Source organism: Ambystoma mexicanum, chromosome 6p, assembly GCF_040938575.1.
Source record: "Ambystoma mexicanum isolate Mex_15411 chromosome 6p, UKY_AmexF1_1, whole genome shotgun sequence".
NCBI classification, from domain to species: domain Eukaryota; kingdom Metazoa; phylum Chordata; class Amphibia; order Caudata; family Ambystomatidae; genus Ambystoma; species Ambystoma mexicanum.
In genome coordinates, this window is record NC_090935.1 from 1,219,194,744 (window position 1) to 1,219,215,568 (window position 20,825).

The 20,825-nt window shown below is 46.1% G+C and overlaps 1 protein-coding gene across 1 annotated transcript in view; it reads left to right on the plus strand.

The window, feature by feature from the left end:
- LOC138510328 (uncharacterized) overlaps positions 1-20,825 on the plus strand; it is a 746,277-nt gene that overhangs the window by 705,493 nt on the left and 19,959 nt on the right. The window contains exon 14 of the mRNA XM_069625883.1: positions 7,736-7,846. Coding sequence (XP_069481984.1) covers positions 7,736-7,846 — 111 coding nt within the window. The remainder of the gene's footprint in view (positions 1-7,735; positions 7,847-20,825) is intronic.

A 20,825-nucleotide genomic window follows, 5' to 3' on the forward strand; every position in this document is an offset into this window, starting at 1 on the left:
CCAGGACTGGTTGGTATCTCTGGACCTTCAGGACGCTTATTTCCATGTGCCTATCCATCTCAAACACAGGAAATACCTGAGGTTCGCAATTGGCAACTCTCACTATCAATTTCGAGTGCTGACCTCCGCCCCGAGGGTCTTAACCAAGTTAATGTCGGTAGTGGCTGCAAGTCTAAGGAGGGAAGGGATTCATGTCTACCCCTACCTGGACGATTGGTTGATCAGGGCTGTTTCTTCGGAACAAGCTCAGATCCAGCTAAATCACGTGTGCCACTCCCTTCACAGACTGGGCTTCTCCCTCAATTTAAAGAAGTCACAAATTATACCATCCCAGAGACTCCAGTTCATAGGAGCGATCCTGGACACTTCCCTAGGAAAAGCCTCGCCACCAGAGGTGAGGGCTCAAGATATTCTACAGATGGTTACTGTCATGATCACTGCTTCCACTGCTTCCAAGGAGCCAGGACCAGCCCAACGTCCTTGGAAGCAGGCCCCTAACCCTAATCCTAAGCACCAGCCGGTCCCCACTGGGACCTTTTGGACCTTGTCCTGGCGCCGGTGGCACCAGGCTCATCAAAACCATTGGTCCCGGCACTGGAAGCGCCGGGCTCATAATAGGTGTGAAGATGCTTGGGTGGACGTACCTGCAGCAGACCATGCTGCTTACTTACCAGCCACTTAGAAGCCATCTGAGAACAGGAACTACTTTCTTACCTGGGTGGGGCAGCTCCACTCCCTGGATACAGCACTGGAACTCTTCTGGAAACTGGAACTCTTTTCTTACCTAGGCGGGGCCGTGGAAGAAGACGCCTCATCACTCCAAGGCTATTTAAACCACACCCGATAGATGAAGCGTGCTTCGTGTTATTCTGCATCTGCAGCAGAACGCTCACCGAGTCTGCTCCGGCCTTTCTTCTTCCGATCCTGGACCTGCAAGAATCCTACTTACCATTTCAGTATCCAGACATCATCAGCACCTGCAAAGAACTGAAACAACAGGTTAGCAAGGCGAACTTTACACGCAGTGCTTACTTACCTGATCCATCGGCGGCAGCCGTTTCTTCACGCCGCATCTCCACCTGCAAGAACAAAAGCATTGCCATACTTACCGGCACGCTGTGAATTCCGGATTTCTTCGTTCTGCATCGCCGCCTGTGAAGACAAAGTATCGTTAACAACTTACTGGCATTCCGCGGACTCCGGCCCTACAACCCAACATCTGAAAGGCAAAAGAAAAGACATTAAGCAGGTATTTACTTACGTCCATCACGCTCGTCGCAATAAAACGCCTGCGAATACTCCTGCGTCTCTTTAACACGAACTAAGCTGCAAGGAAAGAGACAGTTAGAGCGCTTGCCATACTTACGAACTTCCAGGCGCTTCACTTCATCTTTCATCTCAAGAGCCCTGCAATACATAAGGGAAAGGCATTATACAGAGTCTGCATAAACGTGCCACGCATGTAAAGACTATAAAGACAAAAGGTGTCCAGAAACTCACCGCTCGTGCAGATAACAACGGTAACCATCCTCTAAATTCAAGAGGCCTGTGTTTCACCAGTGAAGGAACTGGCAACGGCACCCTGCACCAGACGCAGATGGAGAGCCCAGCATTCACCTATATAAGGTGAGCACGTTGACCTGGGGGCTCTACGAAAAAGCTGGGAAAAGAGAGAGAGAGAGAGGGACATTCAACAACCCAGACCATTAACCCCCATATTCTTTCACCTGCAGAAACCTCACTCTTCGAGTCCGACACACAGTGCGAAGAGGTTCGACCCCAGAAGCCAATCGAGTCCTGAACATCACTTTTCGAGTCACAGACAGCTTCCTGCCAAGACCCGCGCCTCCGTGGGAATCAGGTGAGCGTTACAGTTACCAAGTTCCAACATGCCCAACGTCTCCCAGCCTTCGACTTTTTGAGGTTGCTAGGCCTCATGGCATCCTGCATTTTCCTAGTGCCAGAGGCTTGCCTGAGAATGAGATCCCTCCAGTGGGCACTGAGGGCTCAGTGGTCACAATTCTCAGGGAGAATGACAGATCTTCTTCAGGTTCCCGGCAGGGTGGCTCGAGACCTTCAGTGGTGGGCCTGTCAGGAGAACATTCTGAAAGGAGAACAGTTTTGGCAACCCTGGCCGGAGATAACAGTAGTCACGGATGCCTCACTCACGGGGTGGGGAGCCCACGCCAACGACTTGACCATCAGCGGTCGTTGGTCTCCATCGGAGTCCACACTACATATCAACCTGTTAGAGCTGAGAGCCATCAGACTTGCGCTGAAGGCGTTCCTGCCAGCTGTACAAGGGAAGAACGTCCTGATAATGACGGACAACACGGTGGCCATGCATTACCTCAACAAAAGAGGAGGCGTAGGATCACTACCCCTGTGCAGAGAGGCGATGCAGCTCTGGTTTTGGGCAATCCAAGAAGGAATCTCTGTATCGGCAGTTCACCTTGCCGGAGAGAACTTGACAGCGGACGCTCTGAGCAGGCAGAACACAGTCTCCCACGAGTGGGAGCTAGCTCAGGAATTCCTTCAAGAGATCTTCGCCCTTTGGGGGACCCCTCAGGTAGATCTGTTCGCCACCAGCCTAAACAGGAAATGCGACCTGTTCTGCTCAAGGGAATTTCCCCCGAGAGGAGCTCTGGGAGACGCGTTCATAGTGGACTGGGAGTTTCCGCTTCTGTACGCGTTCCCACCGGTCCCTGTCATTCCTCAAATGATCAGGAGGTTGAGAAGATTCCGGAGAACCATGATCCTAATTGCCCCGGATTGGGCCAGGAGAACGTGGTACCCGGACCTTCTAGACTTGTCCATCTGCCCTCCAATTCGACTTCCACTCAGAGAGAACCTACTCTCACAGAAGGGCGGTCAGGTTCTCCATCCAGACATCAAAACCCTCAACCTTCACGCTTGGCTTCTGAAAGGTTGAGGTACAAGGATTGGGACCTCCCTGATGATGTTATGGAGGTGTTGCTTTTGGCAAGGAGGCCAGCAACAAAGTCTTTATACCGCTGCCGTTGGAACAGATTTTGCAGCTGGTGTAGAGAACAGAATATCAACCCTTTTTCATGTGGTACACCAATGGTTTTGTCCTTCCTACTATATTTGGCAAATTCAGGCCTTCAAGTTGGCACCATTAAGGGCTATCTCGCAGCGCTATCCATCTTTAAGCGTACTGCGGAAGAACCATCCTATTTCAAATTACCCTTGGTAATACAGTTTTTAAAGGGGTTAACCAATGTTTATCCCCCAAGACCATTCCAAGTTCCCCTATGGGATTTAAACTTAGTACTAACTTTCCTGATGGGCACACCTTTCGAACCTCTCCATTCTTGTTCGTTAAGATTCCTTACCCTTAAAACTGTTTTATTAATAGCACTTACATCTGCTAGAAGGGTGAGCGAATTACAAGCTCTTTCTTGTAAACCCCCTCACACAATATTTCACAAAGACAAAGTTGTCCTGCAAGTGAAGCCTAATTTCCTCCCAAAGGTGGTTTCTGAATTCCATATCACTCAGAAGATTACTCTACCATCTTTCTATCCTCCTCCTCACCCGGGGAAAGAGGAAGAGAGGTTACACAGGCTAGACCCTAGGAGGGCTTTAAGTTTTTACATCAGTAGACTAGCCAGGAAAAGACAGGCAGACCAGCTGTTTGTAGGTTACGCAGGTCACAAGCTGGGGTTACCAATAACTAAGCAGACCATTTCCAGATGGATCATTCTAGCCATTCTGGAATGTTATAAACTGGCAGGGAAAGAGCCCCCTCAAAACCTTAGGGCTCATTCGACCAGAGGTATTGCAGCTTCATCGGCCCTCAAAAGAGGCGTGCCGGTTAAAGACATCTGTGCGGCCGCTACATGGTTGTCTGTCCATACCTTTACACGTTTTTACAATTTGGACTCCTCCTCCAGTCAAGAGACTAGGTTTGGAAGGGCTGTACTGCATTCTATTCATCAATAGAAGACAGCGTGAAGTCAGTACTCCCTCCTCCGATAATAGAATACTGCTATGGGAGCCTATCTAAGATGAGGAATACGTCGGAGGACACAATCCCTTCGAAGAACAAGTTACTTCTTACCTTGTAACGTTCTTTCGACGGGATGTTCCTCCGACGTATTCCTCATCGACCCTTCCCATCCATCCCCGCAGTTCTACTTCCCTTGTTGTTGCAGCTTACGCTCTTTCAGGGTGATTAGATAGTCCAGAAAGTATTATTGTGGGCTACAAAACGGAACCGAGCAACGGACGCTGCGCGCAGCCTTTATAGGCAGGATGACGTCGATGTCGATACGGCGGCTGTCGAGGGACATCGACTCGGAGGACGTCGACGCGCAGCGCCCTCTAGAGAGAAAAAATTTTCCGAGGCCAGCAGAGCTGGAAGGAGATATCTAAGATAAGGAATACGTCGGAGGAACATCCCGTCGAAAGAACGTTACAAGGTAAGAAGTAACTTGTTCATCTCTTTGTTTCTCCCTCCTTATACCTTTTTCTCCTTTTTTATGAATTGGTTTGCGCTACATTATATCCTTTGAACTTCTTATGAATTGTTCTATTTGAAAAAATTGCATATATATGTTCAATGTTTACCTGTTTTTGGTTTGTTTGTACCATCACAATTCCCCGGTTTCTTTGGGTTTAGGTTTTAATTTTGTCATTTGGTGTAATCAACTGTATTATTTGGCATTTATCAATTATATGTAACATTATGCAGCTTCAGTCGAAGAGCTTGGTGCTCGAAACACGTGTCAGGCTGCAACTGTGTTGATTAAACCTACAACAAAAGCAACTGCTATCAAAACTTTGTTTGTGTGCGCAGTTTGAGAGCAAAACAACCTTCCCTTGTTCACTTCACTCATTGGGTAATCAGGCAGGTTCCCACTACTGCTCCCACCCGCAGCCCATCCAAACCACCTAATTTCATTGACCTTGCGCTGAACCTCGCAGGCTCCCTTTCTGCCACAAATCTCATTACCTGTAAGGAAATCCCCTCTCTGCAGGTGGGGCTGGGTACAAATCCTTTAGCTGCTTCCCCTGCCACCATGCATGAATGGCCCGCTTTGTAACTTTAGCCCACCTAAAACGTGGTCCAGGATATGGTGCCACCTCGCCTGCTAAGACCCGTCCGTGCATCTTTTATAGTAGGTGGAAGGAGCCTGTTCGTATTAAGTACTGCAGTGCACTTGGCCTTAAAGTAGGATCTTTTTTGTAGCATTATCTTTCCGAATTCCACATTCAGATGAGTACCATCCCGACGCGGAGGCACTCTCTCTGCAGCCTGGCCCGCGCCCCAGCTGAACAGTGCAGCCTAGCTTGGTGCAGGTGCTGGCATGCCTTTCGTGTTGGTTTTGAGATCTCCAGGGGGCGTGGCCACAGACCAGGTTGGGCCGCAAAGGAGGGACAGAGCCAAACAGTGCTACCTTATTTATGAAGATGTACCTATGTCACAAAGTCAAGGTCTTCCTTAAAAATGTATTATAATCGCAGCATTCTGCCTTTATTCTACATATGGGTTTTAACAGGCTTCCTCCACCTGTGTCGTTATTAGAGGGACCTGAAAATACCTTATGTAGAAGCCGGGCAGAAAGCTGCCATTTAGGTTTTACAAACAAGTGAGAATAGAAAAGGGAACAGTTTTTCCTGTGTGTTTCTTTGTGGGATTAAAGGAAAGGTTAGGCAAACAAATGAAGCATGGCACACAAGTCCCAGTAGGACAAACACACAGCGCCAAATAGGATTAAAAATACAAAAGGGAAAAAAAGGATTTGTTTTTTATTTCTTTTAATTTTTGGGATGAAACAACGGGGAAAGGACAGGGAAGCCGTTTTGGGGTGAGGGAAACCAAGAGTAAAAAGGTAAGACAACATAAGGGCTTAATACATACCCAAACAGAAAAAAGGGAGATAAACAGAAAGCAAAAAAAAAAAAAAAAACAATCATGTACAAAGCACTGTCAAAAAAGATTACAAACTCTCCCCACAATCTGACAAAACCTCTCTAAAACACAGTTGTAGGATTGCCATGCAAACCCATGAGTAGAAGGGGAAAGTGAATTGATCCTTTTTTGGGGGAACCTCTCATTGCACAGCAAATCTCGTCAGAGATTAGCAGTGGCGACTCCAGACTCTTTTTGAATGGGGTGGACCAAGTGGGGTACTGACTTATGTAGGGGTGGCATGAAGTACGAGTGCACACACACATAATGATCATAGTTTAGGATAATGGGGTGGCACCTGTGGTGGCCAATCAGATTTCCCAGGGAAGCATGTGCCAGCCTAAGCCCCTCCCTGGACACGCCACTGCTGATTAGCTCGCTGAACAGAACTCTGCCCTGCCGAATCTGCAGGATGCATAAGGGGCAGCATTCTTGGCTGCGGACAGATCACAAGGGATTGCACGAGAAAATAGAGGTGCCTGTTATGTTCTAGCTGCGAGCACGGCAGGGTTTCAGTTTCTCCCAGCCTTAAAGCTGGCTCCCAGATTTGGCAGAAATGGTTAAGATATGCAACATTCCATACGTATCCTGATTTGCTCTGTAGGGCATCTGGGCTTTATTTAAAAATTACAGCTAAGACTTAAAATTGCGCTTTTGTCTTTTTAAAAAGGAATTCTCATCAAAGATTACTAGGCAAGGCTGGTGCTACAATAAAACAATTCTAGGCAGTGATCTAAGGTGCCATTTTGTCATTTAATGGTGGGTATTCCAAAATGGCACTTTGCGCGAAGCAGGTAAATTTAATCCTTGCATTGGCCATGCAGGTCAGTAGAGAAAAGACTAAACTTGTTTTCCATTGGTTGCTTCAGTCCGCAGAGGAGGATCACTGTTGTCTCGAAAAGTTTGCAAGTAAACCATCCACTGGCATAACAAAAGAATAATCTCATCACTGTCTTTGGAGGAACTGGTCTATATATACCAATGACTCATAGTAAGACACATTTAGCATGAAATCTATGCACCCCCAACAAGAAGGATTCCAGAGAATTTAGATAGATAAGAAAACCTTTGTGGCAGCTGGTAGGCATTATGGGAGTCGTTTTGCGGTTTCCCACAAAGTGCATGTAGAGAACCGCGTCCATATGCACCTCCGTGCATGCAGTCCCCTCGATGCAATTTTGATACATTTTTAAGGGGATATAAAGAGAACACAAAAATCTTGGCGGACCTTGGTTTCCATGCTACATTTACACCATCTACATATTGCACTGAAGGTGTCCCCACCAAGTAACTATGGAGCAGGAGGCCTTTACACGGATTCATATGTAATCCTCCACCTTTGGCAGATTCCATATGATTCCAGAGCATTTCCGTCAGCATCATAATCAGGTGTTGTTGGAGAAGTTCACAGGTGGAGCAGAAGAGGGTGGCAAAATGTATGTATTCATTTATTTATTTATTTATTTATTTATTTATTTATTTATGTAGCGCACAAAGCCCAGAGGCATCTAGGCGCATTAGCTTAAGAATATGGTTACAGTAAGTGCTTGATGAAAACAAGCTACAATGGTTACAGAATACTACTGAAAACACAGAAAAATCGCCCAGGGCGGTAAAGTAGGCATCAAACCCTGTGCAAACTGTTTAGACATGGTTTAAATGCCCCCATTTCAACTCTGAACAGATTTGAAACAATGCTTTCGTTTTATGCGTATAAACTTTCATTTAGGTCATTGCGAGTAAATGGTTTCTGAGAGATGAGATCTGATATCTTTGTTTCTCTTTGATTTCCAACAGTGTGTGCTTGCTTGCCAGCTATTGTCACAGCACGCTCGAATGCCTGAAACTCAGTTTCTGCACCGAAGTCACCGCAGATGCCGTGGAAAAGCTTTGCAAAAACTGCAGAAGGTAAGCTGGTGCCAGCTTCCAGCTTTAGGAGCTCAGATATACCCTGGGCGCACACTAGAGTCTCTATTGTGAAGTGAGGAGGGCAGCATTTGACAAATTGTGATGTGAGTTGGAGTTGGTGACGGCGTGCTCTTCATTATGATGTTTCTGAGGTTGTAAATAATTAATTTTAGTGCTTTGTATGGCTTTAATAATGGATATATGGGTGTTTTATTGAAATAAAATATTTGCCCTTCATTAAATCCAGGCAAACCTACCAGCAGTTTAGTTGGTCGAGTTTTGCACATAATAGTCTTCAACTGAACGTGTATCTATCTCATTACCGTGGCAATACAGGTACACCATGGTGCAGTCCAAGGACTGCTTGATATCAAGTTATGCAACGCAATCCCACTGTAATGAGAAGAGTATTCCTGTGAACCAAATGGTGATCTCCCACACTTCAGTATCACGCTGATTCTTGATCACCAATAAGCACCAAATCATGGCTGTTTTACTCTGATGTTAAGTGTAAACCAACTATCTACTGAATGGCTTATGCTAACAGCCAACTGCAGAATGCCCAGTATACCATTGCCAGGAGCATCATCAGGCTACCCAAGCAAAGATGCACCACCTCAGAAGTAATCAGGTCCCACATCGAGCTCACAATCTGCATTATGGCCCACCAGGACCTATTCAGGGAGGAGTCTTTGTTAGGTGCAACCGTGTTCCTGGGTGATAAGATAAGCAGATGTGAACCAGAAGTTCGGGCCTAAAAGTGGAAACGTCAGAGGCAGATGGACGGACCATTGCAGAACAGGGCAGAAAGCTTGCATTCCTCTTTATCAATACATCCCTATAATTTTTAGGGACCATGATCTACATCACAACTATGCACCATTTTGTATGCCGTGGTTTGTGACCGAGTTACAGAACCCACCACCTCTGATCTTGTTGGGCACAAAGAGAGGACTAAGACAGGGTATTGAATACTAACACGAGAACGCACTATAGAATTGCCCACACACTTCTCTAGACTGCCTCTCGCCCCCATCCACATGCCAGCTCGACATGGGTGGCTAGTAGAGACTTGCCCTCCCCTTCAAATGTTCGTACTGGCCGTTATGCAGACATGCATACTAGCACTTCTCGAATGTTCTCATACCTGGACTTAGGTCCACCGAGGGCGTTCAACCTACAGCTCGTTGGGACCATATCTAATGCGAAGGGCGCTATGCAAATGAACCAATGCAATACAATACAATACATCATTGGGGACCTCATTTTTGGGGGAAATACGTGTTTTCAAAATAGTTCAATCTTTTGAATAGACAGCATTTCAGTGGTCGAAGATACCAAAAATACAAATCATTCTTTAGCAAAGGTTGCCAACAATTTTTGGGTAGAATCTTGGGCAAGAGATTGAAAACATTTAGGTTGAACACTAATGATTGTACTTGTTAATGCCTGAACAAGGCAACAGGGGAGTAAGTGCTGACTACGATAATAGTTGTTGACATGTGTAAAATGTTTGCATTCATGTAGCCTAAAAGAGAAAGGTACGGGGAGACAGTCAAATGTATACTGTGACAATCCTGCCATGCCCTTTGCATTATACCTTCAGGTTAGTGCTTGTTATTGGTCAGAATATATTTCAAATGATGGGATGAAGTGATTTCTACTCTGCAGTTGTACAGGGATTAGTAGTGAATAATGCTCCTGCATAGCTCCATACTACTACCAAATCAGAAGTGATCACATTCCTAAAGGTGAAACAGGCAAGCCAACCTTCTTCTCTGTTTTGGGCAGCACAGGCCGATGGCAGACTTTACTCTTTAGGAGGGGTGTTAGCTGGCAAAGAAGCAATCCACACGATAATAGTACTGTGGTACCAAAATAAAACAATGTCCAACCAAGAGCCTATACAAATAGGATCTTTAACTAACAGTACTGGCCCACCTCGGTAAGTGAAACGCACAGAAAGCAGACTTAAGAATAAAGTGGCACTCTGGGTTTGTAGTCAGGGGTGCTCAAGCAAAGATCTCAGTAGCAAAATGTAAAAGTTAATGTATCTTTCAAAAGGTAGAGAATGGGGCTTAAGAGTCACTAGAGTCCGTTAAGGCACACAAGGGGACAGGGCCTCTTCAGATGCCTTTAGTTCCTGTCTTTCAGGGCTCAACAGTGTAGAGTGTGAGAAACCTGAAGGTGTCTCACTCGCTAGTCCCCAGGGTTCTGTCATCCAGGTGGCCAGGACATAGCCATTGCTATTGGATCCAGTCCATTGGGGTGGACCAGTGAGGGAGGATCACCTGGATGTGGTTTGTTTCTTCGGGGAGTGGAAGTGTGACACCGAAGTGTAAGACGTGGTATCCCCTTCCTTATGACACCTTTTCCCCATCCTGGCAGGTAGGATATTTTGAAACTCTACCCCCCCCCACCTTCTCCAACATGAACACGCTCTCACAACGTGAGCGACAATGGATTAAGACCAGAGCCGTTTACCTGACATGTTCCAACACAAGAGTGAGGTAGTCAGGCAATTGCCGCCAACTACAGACACACTCAGAGCAAGGCAGACCACACAAGGAAGCAGCTATTCCGGGACGGCAGTTCAAATGAAGGGGAAAAGCAACGAGACCTGAAATTGACGCCAAGTAGGGAGTTTCCCTTGCCCTATCCAACGCAGGCCTGCAAAGCCTCTGATGAAGAAAACATAAGACCGGGAATCACAGCTGGCGAATGGTGTGACAGATGTTAGCAGTACATGGAACCCTCCCGCACTGATAGCTAAGGCGGGGAGACGTGGTTGCTATCATGGTACCATCCTTGACTCCAGCGGCAGAAGAAATGCCAACGAGTTCAGCGGAGCAGGTGAGTCAAAAGAACCTGATAGGGGACCGGACTGTGTTGGGCTCAAGGTTGCAGCGGCAACATTAGGAAGATAAACGGGCAAAGGTCTTTTTTTTGTGAACGAACTTAGTGCCAGAGATAGAGTGGTCCGGCGTCACGTGGGCGCTCATTCGAAGGTCTCTAGCTGGTACCCCTCTCATGAACAAAGAGAATGTGAAAGCTACAAAAGTATCAGAAATATGAATACCAAGAGGCCATAGGGAAGACCGGTGTGAAGTGTCAAGGTGGTCATACAATGGTCAAGCTAAAATCCCATGTACAATAGAAATTCCTTGATACGTTACAGAAGTTTTGATGATTGCAAGACTGTGAGCCTGATTGAGAGAATTTGTGAAACAGGCGTTTGCGCCCTGCTGAGGTGAACGCTATGCGAACAATAAGTTTGCGAAGCCAACACTTGCCACAAGCTAACAGAGTGACCCGACGATACGTGATCGCCCTTCGGAAGTCTATGTTTACAATTGGCAAGCGTGGTAAAGTCTGAACCTGACTGAGAGAGGCTGACGACTAAGAAAAGTATTGTATCCCGGCTAAGGGGGATCCAAGGGTTAAGGATAATCACCCAACGTGAAGATTAACATATCAGGCCCTCTGAAGCAAGAGACTTTGTCTGAAAAGAGACTTGGATACAGAAGGCCCCGATATAGAGAAAAGGAACTGTAAGCTCATGCCAGAGAAGCCCAGGAGTGTTCTATGCTCAAGAGTCCCACTTTGTCCCGTGCTAAAAACGTGGGGAAGGGAGACCCCGGCCATAACAGCCTGACTTATCATTTTGTGAACACTTTCTTTTCTTGTGAATATTATCCCATACTCTTTTATAGAATACCGGTAAAGATTGGCATTAGGTTTTCTTAGTATAGGCCCTTTTATTTGACTAGACTCCCCTAGAACTGGATTATTATGATTTGAGGGTCGTAGTTTGCGCCCATCTTAGATTTAGGGTTAGATTAGGCGTTTATCTCACCCACTTTACAGTTTAATAAATACCCTTGAATTGTGATCACTTGTGTCTGTCTTACTTTGATACCATGCCTTTCTTACAAGACTCAGGCTTTTTGCCATCGAACAAGAAGCCTGGGTGCTTTCAGCACTGTCTGGGATAAGTGTTGATGGGTTCCAACAATGCAATTGTTCAGTAGCACATTTTGGGCGTATCTACGCACAGAATGGGACTACCATAATAAACAGTCTTGGACCCAAATGATCAGACAGACTCAAAGAATATGGCAAAGACTACTTTATTATCAGGCTAATAAAGTAGGGCAATCTTGCAAACAACGGTTCATAGTCCACACACTCACACTGATAGTTTGGTTAGCAAAGGCTTTATACCTCAAAGTGCGTCAGCTATGATATCATCCTACGTGGCAAATAATAAAGCCTATTGGGTTTGGGGATTGGTTAGGGGATCATATCTACTTATCGAGTCTATGAGTGTTAGTTACTTCATTGGCTGCTCCTCCCTGGTGAGCAAGCCTCGAACTTCCCTCTAACTACATATAATACAGATTATTACAGTATAACAGTATTGGATTGGCTCATGCAACATTGTATGCTCATCGATGCATAGGCCCTCATGATAGGTTGGCATCCTCTCACAACCTTGGACACTCGGCTCACTAGCAGCACGTAATCAAAACAAAGCTCAGGTGCAGATAGAAACATCAGTCTGCTACCCACTTGCCCAATTAGTCCATCATCTCTCATCGGTCAGGCCCTAAGCCAAGGCCTCTTCTTTGTAGTTAACCTTGCAGACTGTTCTCTTCTCTGAGACTTTTAAGGGAGTGTAGGTACACCACTTTCCTCATTTGGAGCTTAATTAATATGCCTTGAATTGGAGTTCTAAATTGTGTGTGAGGAGACCATGATTTTGTCCATTGCAACCTTTTATTTAATGCTATTTAATTAAATTAAGCTGGGTGTCATTAGTCCTCTTGGCTTTTGGAGACTTGGTTGCTCTACCTCACATAAGTGTTGTTTCATCTTTCATTGTCAATACTTGGCACTTGCAAATGTTTGCCCATTTACTTAATCTAAGAGAAATATGTGCTGCGTACGCTGTTTATCCTGGTTAACTGCCCTTGTACCCTTCAGTAGCTTCTTGCTGTGGCATCCGTGATCTCTGGCCCGCAGCTATTCTTTGTTCATGCATGAATTTGTATTTACAGCCTCTGTCAGCTCTGCAGCTCTGGTCTCTCTCCTTCAAGCTCTTTGCTTACTAGCATTGAGAGCCGGTGTCCATCTTTTGAACATGGCTGCTTCACCCGTGTTATGTTTTCTACTGCAGCAAGCTTCTATATGGCTCATTTACCTTGCATTTCTGCATATATACATTCATTACTCATTTGCTTACTTGTTTTCTTTGTATATAGGTTTCAAATGGATTGTGTCCTCCCACGTATTCCTCATTTTATGATAATTATCCCTCCAGCTTCAGCTTCTTCGGAAATGTATTTCGACAGGGGGCGCTGTGTATTGTCTCGTCTCGCTGATGTCCCTCGAGGGCCTCCGTTCAACTGTCAATGCCATCATCAGTATAAGTAGTGCACGCAGCGCCCGTTGGCTTGAGTTCTGTTTTTCAGAGCTAACGCTTCAAGAGAATTACAGTGCTCTTTGTTTCTTCTGTGAATTTCGATTGTTATTTTTGTTTAAAAAAATGTATTCCCTGTCGGCTCTTTCAATGCCTAGATGGGCTTCAAGAAGTGCCAAGAATGTGCATTGAAGATGTCGATCACCGCCCCCCACCGCATATGTCTCTAGTGTCTTGGCACCTAGACAGTACTGCCGACTGTGGCTCCTGTCAGGGGAGGACTGAAAAGGCTCTCAGGGAGCGTAAAGGTAAATTGGCAGTGGGGAGATTGCCTTCGAAGTCTCCTTCGCAGAGTTCTACGAGAAAGATTGATGAGTCGAGAGATGTATGTACCTATCCATCCCAAGCACAGAAAGTACCTGAGGTTGGCGGTTGGTGGTTCTCATTATCAGTTTCCAATTCTGCCATTCGGACTGACCTCCGCCCCAAGGGTTTTCACCAAGTTGATGGTGGTGGTGGCAGCGAATCTTAGGAGAGGGGGGATTAATGTCTACCCCTACCTAGACGATTGGCTGATCAGGGCTTGTTCACCCGAACAAGCCTGGGAACATCTCAGCGTAACCTGTCACTCTCTCCACAGACTGGGCTTCTCCCTCAATTACAAGAAGTCTCACATGATACCATCTCAAAGACTCCAATTTATTGGAGCAGTCCTGGATGTTTCCTCAGGGAAAGCCTCGCCACCCTAGGTGAGTGCTCAACACATTCTGCAGATGGTTACCGAATTCCAGAGAGCCCAGCATCTTCCGTCATTCGAATTTTTGAAGTTGCTCGGTCTCATGGCATCCTGCATTTTTCTGGTGCCAGAGGCTCGCCTGAGAATGAGATCCCTCCAATGGGCTCTCAGGACTCAATGGTCCCAGTATTCAGGCAAAATGTCAGACCACCTGAAGGTTCCAAGCAGAGTCTCTCAGGAACTTCAGTGGTGGTCTTGAAAGGACAACATTCTAAAGGGAGAATCTTTTTGGCAACCATGGCCGGAGATAACAATAGTGACAATGCCTCAGTCACGGGATGGGGAGTCCACACCAACGATCTGACAATCACCGGTCGTTGGTCTCCATCAGAGTCCAATCTACATATCAACCTTTTGGAGCTGAGGGCAATCAGACTAGCGCTGAAGGCCTGTCTGCCGTCTGTACGGGGAAAGAATGTCCTGATAATGACGCACAGCACAGTGGCCAAGTACTACCTCAACAGGAGAGGAGGTGTAGGGTCACTATCACTGTGGAAAGAGGCAATCCAGCTCTGGTTCTGGGCAATTCAAGAAGGAATCTCCCTATCAGCAATTCACTTAGCCGGACAGGAGAACACGGCGGCGGACGCTCTGAGCAGGCAGAGCACAGTCCCCCATGAGTGGGGACTAGCTCAGGAAGTCCTTCAAGAGATCTTCACCCTTTGGGGAACCCCTCAAGTGGATCTGTTTGTGACCAGTGTCAACCGGAAGTGCAACTTGTTTTGCTCCAGGGAATTTCCTCCAAGGGGAGCTCTAAAGGACGCGTTTGTGGTGGACTGGGAATTTCCACTCCTGTACGCACTTCCTCCAGTCCCTGTCATTCCTCATATGATCAGGAGGTTGAGAAAAATTGGGAAATCCATGACCCTAATTGCGCCAGATTTGGCCAGGAGAACGTGGTACCTGGACTCTCTGGACATGTCCATCTGCCCTCCAATGCGTCTTCCACAAAGAGAGGATCTTCTGTCGCAAGAGGAAGGTCGGGTTCTCCATCCAGAGGTCATGACCCTCAGCCTTCATGCATGGTTTATGAAAGGCTGAGATATACGGATTGTACTGATGGAATTTTGTCACAAATGTCAGTCGTGTATATTTTCTTGTGTAAAAAATATGCTTTTTTATATGATTTTATTGGAATTTAGTTAACATAATTGTGTTTATTATTCAATTCATGTGTGTATTGCAAAAATGTTTACCTTCGCGATTGTTTTATACAATCTACCATTTGGGTCTTCTAGAGAAACTGGTGAGTAAGAGTTACAGACAGTTAAGCCCGTTCTTTCCAGTTTTGCTCATTAACTGAAAAATACTCTGAAAAATAATTTGTGATTAATAGTACAGTGTGTAATTATCCCCATTGGATGTTTCTGTAAATATGAGAACGCTGGAAACTCAACAGACATTGGGTGTGCTGCCATCTGCCATTGTCCTGTCTGCAGATTGGCTCTTCAACCCAATGCATCGCCTTCAGAGCCAGGGCAGAATGATACTAGTCGAGCAGATTTTACAGAAGCCAACTATAAGCGAGCAAAGAGTTGTGTCTATTATTTGGAACATACTCTTACAATAGTAGAGGATCTGCATATAGGTTTAGTACATTTCAAAACAATTGAAAAGAACATTTCAAATATGCAAATCTGTGCATTCAAATTCTAATAGCCTGAAAGGCAAATCTTCAGTGAACACTCGTTCTCAAGACTAACAACTCTTGCTGCGGATCATGTAACCCTTTGTGCTGAGAGGTTCCCCGGCTGAGCTGAAAGCCCGGGAACAATGTTTGGATGTCCAGAGGCCTGCCTTTCCCATGTGTAATGAACAAACAACAGGGAAGTGCATTAAGATATACAAAGTCTCAGGAATAATTCCTGAAATATTTACCTCTGTTCTCTCACCTCCCAAGTAAGAAATGGCTATACACGCACAACATGATCAAAATAAACAAAGTGAATCGGATATAAACCAAAAAATATTAAAGCTATTTTTATCAAAAAATACTATACAAATTCATATAACACTGACAGCATCCGAAGATCAAGAGTATGTACAGTCACACACATACACATATCATATGCAAACAGCACTCAGCAATTCAATCAAAACAATCAAATAGACTGTACGCCTCAATACATATACATAACAAGGTACCAATTGCCATACATCCTTCATGATATATAAAGAAAATCACTCCTGTCTCATGATCAGGTCACAATAATGAAATAGTTCTGATGACCAATTCTACTTAATGGAGTCATCTTGGCCAACCAGTTTTGGCAAATTGTGTCCCAGACTCCCAGCACCTGCCTTCATCAGGACCATAAGATGTATCATATCGCAGGGGTGTGATGTGGCACTCCCCCATTTGCCAGTTTGCAGGCTATACTGATTTCCTGATCCATACCGGCCAATAACGGAAGCATCACCATTCTCCTTCAGTTGCTGCTCTGGTGGCAAGACTCTCAGCTTGGTGGTCCCTCTCATCATGAGAGCGCCACACTTACAGTCAAGCTGCCAACATCACATGGCTTTCAGTGCTGCACTCCTGAGAAGGGAGGGTGCACTGCGCGGAAGCACTGACCACATGGCTCTGAGCGTGGATCTCCCTCTCTTCACAGGAGTGCTGCTCTGGCAGCCATGTTGAAAGCATCGCTCTCCTCCTCGCCCAGGCTGCACCTGACAGATGCAGCCCAGGTACCGAAAAAACACCCACCCTCTGCCCTCGCGCCTTACCTATTATTATTATTGTTATTATTATTATTATTATTATTATGGTTTTCATTGAGCACGGACCTAGCTATGAGAAACAATGGAGTGCTTTACAGAGGTATACAACAATACAGATACACAACATAGCACTTTCAGAGGTGTACAACAGTACAGATGCAAAATGGAGAGTTTTTCTGATGTAACAACAGAAAAGATGTACAGCTGGGGTAGGATACAGAGTTGCAGAGAGGAGGGGTACAGCTGTACAGGGTGGCGAGGAGGTGAAGGGGGCGGTGTCTACCAAGTCAGGTGGCGCAGGGCTGACATGATGGTCTAGGTGTTGAGGAGGGACTCCTTGAAGAGGTGGGTCTTGAGTTATTTTCTGAATTGTAGGAGGGTGGGGGGTGAGTCTGAATCGGATGGGAAGGAGCTTCCACAGTTTGTTTGTTTGTTTGTTTATTATTTGTAATGCGCCGGAATACCCTAAGGTAACAAGGCGCAGCAGATACAGGAATTTGCGAAGCTTAGTTGCAGACAATAAGATATATACATGGCATATACACAGTAATAATGGAGGAGAATGTACATATATACAATTAACAGTAGTGTGTCCGGTATGTCCAATACGTATGTTTAGACAGAGGCTGTTTCACGCCAAGACATCATCTTAGAACGGAAATTTTGGTAGGGTAAGTCCATTCTAAGAGTGGGTGGTAGGGAGTTCCACAGTTTAGCCGCTTTCACTGAGAAAGTATTGCCTCCTATGGTTGTGTGTTTGTAGTGAGGGACGGAGAGGCAGTCTCTGTATGCTGTCCTTATCGGTCTCAAAGGTGTCTGTCTGTAAAATCTTTCAATCAGGTAAATGGGGGCCGCATTATTGAGGGACTTGTGGATGAGTGAGGCAGTTTTTAGGGAAATTTTGTCTATGATGGGGGTCCAATTGTTCTGCTGGCTATGTATTGTGATGTGGTCTCTTCTTGAGATGCCCAGGGCCGCTCTTAGTGCATTGTTCTGGAGGATTTGTAGCTTACTGGTGGTGGCTTTGGAGGACCCCAGATAAAGCGCGTTACAATAGTCTAAGCGGGATAGTATGAGGGCTCTGGCCAGGGTCAGGCAGCTGGTTTCTGATAGAAAAGGTTTGGCTGCACGGATCAATTTGCATGTGTAAGCCGTGGAGGAGGCTAGTGAGTTCACCTGTCTGTTGAAGGAGAGGTTGGAATCCAGGTAGAAGCCCAATGTTTTGACTTCGTGTCCCACTCTAATAATGTTGCCATCGATCAAGAAGGATGAGTAGGCTGGACTTAATTTCTTTAGGCTGGCAGTGGTACCCAAGGTGATGAGTTCAGTTTTATCATCATTCAGGCATAGTCCATGAATGGCCATCCATGCCCGGATGATGATGTAAACCCTATTCACCAAGGCCAAATCCTTTCCATAATCTCCAGAAAGCGGAAGGAGGATCTGGGTATCATCTGCATAGTTAGTGTAGGTGATACCGAGATGATCCAGATCATCGAAAAGGGGCTTGGTAAATATGTTATACAGTGCAGGGGAGACACAGGAACCCTGTGGTACGCCACAGGTGATGGGTATGGGGTCTGCAGCATCTGTGGGCGAGAAAACCTCATGGTTCTGCCATTAAGGAAAGATCTGATCCATGTAATGGCCTCGGGGGAGAAGTGGGCGGCCGTATGTAGGTGAGTGCATAGGACCGAGTGGTCAACCAGGTCAAATGCTGCACAGAGGTTGAGGAGGAGGAGTAAGGCTGCTTGGCCATTGTCTCTGAGCAGATCACTTTGTGTTTTGAGGTCAATAAGAGCTGTCTCTGTCCCGTGTTGGGGTCGGAAACCTGATTGTCTGGCTCCTAACAGGTGATGTTTTTCCAGGTGCTTCTGTATTTGAACATAGGCAACCTTGTCCAGGATTTTCAGGAGGAATGGTACAGTTGTTATAGGTATGTAATTGGTAGGGGTAGCTGGGTCAAGTGTAGGTTTTTTTCGTAATGGTAATACCCAGGATTGTTTTAGATTGGTTGGGATAGACCCAGTGGAGAAGGAGGCATTGATTAGCTTTGTGATAAATGGGGAGAGATCGCGGGCAGCGTCTTTTATAAGCTGTGCTGGACATAAGTCTCCCTGGCAGTTAGAAGGCTTCAGGGACAAGAGTGTAGGCAAAGAAGGCTTGCTTTCTGTTTTTTTTCCTTTTTGTAGTAGCGGATTTCAAGTCTGCATGTGTCCTGGCTTCTGGTGTTGCGCTGTCTGTTGGAGATGCTGAGTTTCTCTGTGAGGTAGCTGGGTGACTTGAGGTGACTGTTTTACAGATGATGCAGCAAGACTTGAAGGTGATTCACGTGTGCAGTGGGAACCAGTGAAAGCCGATGAGGACCGGGGTGAGGCAGTTGTATCTGCATAGACTCAAGCACTGCAAGTACTGTTTGCTGGGGCAGCATTCTCGTCGGGTGCCGCCGTGTCTTGGAAGACTTGTTTTCTGGGTTTGGATTTGGACTGGGTCACTGACTGCAAGCTCATATTGCCGAGCCGTCCTGAGTGAGAGGAGAGGACGTCTATTTCAGTTAAACCAGCTTGCCTGACCCGTAGAAACAAAAGAAGGTGACTGTTGTGCACGTTGAGCAGCTTTTAAGAGTTGTGCTCGTTGTGCACGTTGTGCCTATTGCGCACGTTGTGCTGTAACTTATTTAGCATCATGCTGATTCATCTTTTCTCTAATTTGTTTAAGGGAGACCAGAGTGTGGGGACTCCGCCCCCCCATGCGTGCTCACCCTGAGAGGAGGAGCATAGAAACACAGGCACCAGCGCACCCGCACGCGCACCAATCAAGCACTGCAAGTACTGTTTGCTGGGGCAGCATTCTCGTCGGGTGCCGCCGTGTCTTGGAAGACTTGTTTTCTGGGTTTGGATTTGGACTGGGTCACTGACTGCAAGCTCATATTGCCGAGCCGTCTTGAGTGAGAGGACAGGACGTCTATTTCAGTTACACCAGCTTGCCTGACCCGTAGAAACAAAAGAAGGTGACTGTTGTGCACGTTGTGCAGCTTTTAAGAGTTGTGCTCGTTGTGCATGTGGTGCCTATTGCGCACGTTGTGCTGTAACTTATTTAGCATCGTGCTGATTCATCTTTTCTCTAATTTGTTTAAGGGCGACCAGAGTGTGGTGACTCCGCCCCCCTGTGCGTGCTCACCCTAAGAGGAGGAGCATAAAAACACAGGCACCAGCGCACCCGCACGCGCACCAATCAAGCACTGCAAGTACTGTTTGCTGTTCGCGGTGCGTGGCGCGGGGCGCTGGGATTTGTGTAAAAAGTTAAAATGTATTTTTAGGACAATATAGGTTACTTTCGCATGGCACGTAGAATTGTTGTCCTGAGTAGTTTGGATCTACTTCAATTTTGACTTATTGTCCGGTTATACTCTCACCCAGTTATGACTAGGCGGCTGTGGTGATCTGTAGTTAGCAGTAGGGGCGTTTTATTTTTTCATATTGCCAAAGCTACAGTATATGCAACTGGGATGTTCGAAAGGCACGTATGTGTTGATGCCTATGCTCGAAACCTGGTGTGAATTATGAGGGGAAATGAATAATACTGTATATAGTTAGTGGTAGCAAGTGCTGCTCCCAAGGCTGTTTTGTATTACCCATCGCAGAGCATGGTAGGAATCCTACGGAGTGGGACGATTCCTATGCTGGGTGGGGACTTAAAAAAAAAAACAATAAACAAGGGAAAAAACCCACCCAAATTGCTTGCGGAACGTTCGTATTCCCAAACCTACCAGATACCCTTAATTCCTCGATAACTGTATCATTTGATGGGACAATGAGTACCGTTGAACTAAAAGAAAAACTGAGAGAGGAGGCGGCTGCAAAGTGGGATTTGAGTAACATCGATTTCCCCCCGCTGCCAAATCCGGGGGGAACCCCCCCAAGAGTCTATAGGGAAGACGGTAATAACCAACCCGACTCTGAGGCTCCTAAGTATATGAATAGCCTCGACCCCCCAGTAAGACCGTCTGTATTAAATCTGGACAACTCCTTACCAGGTAT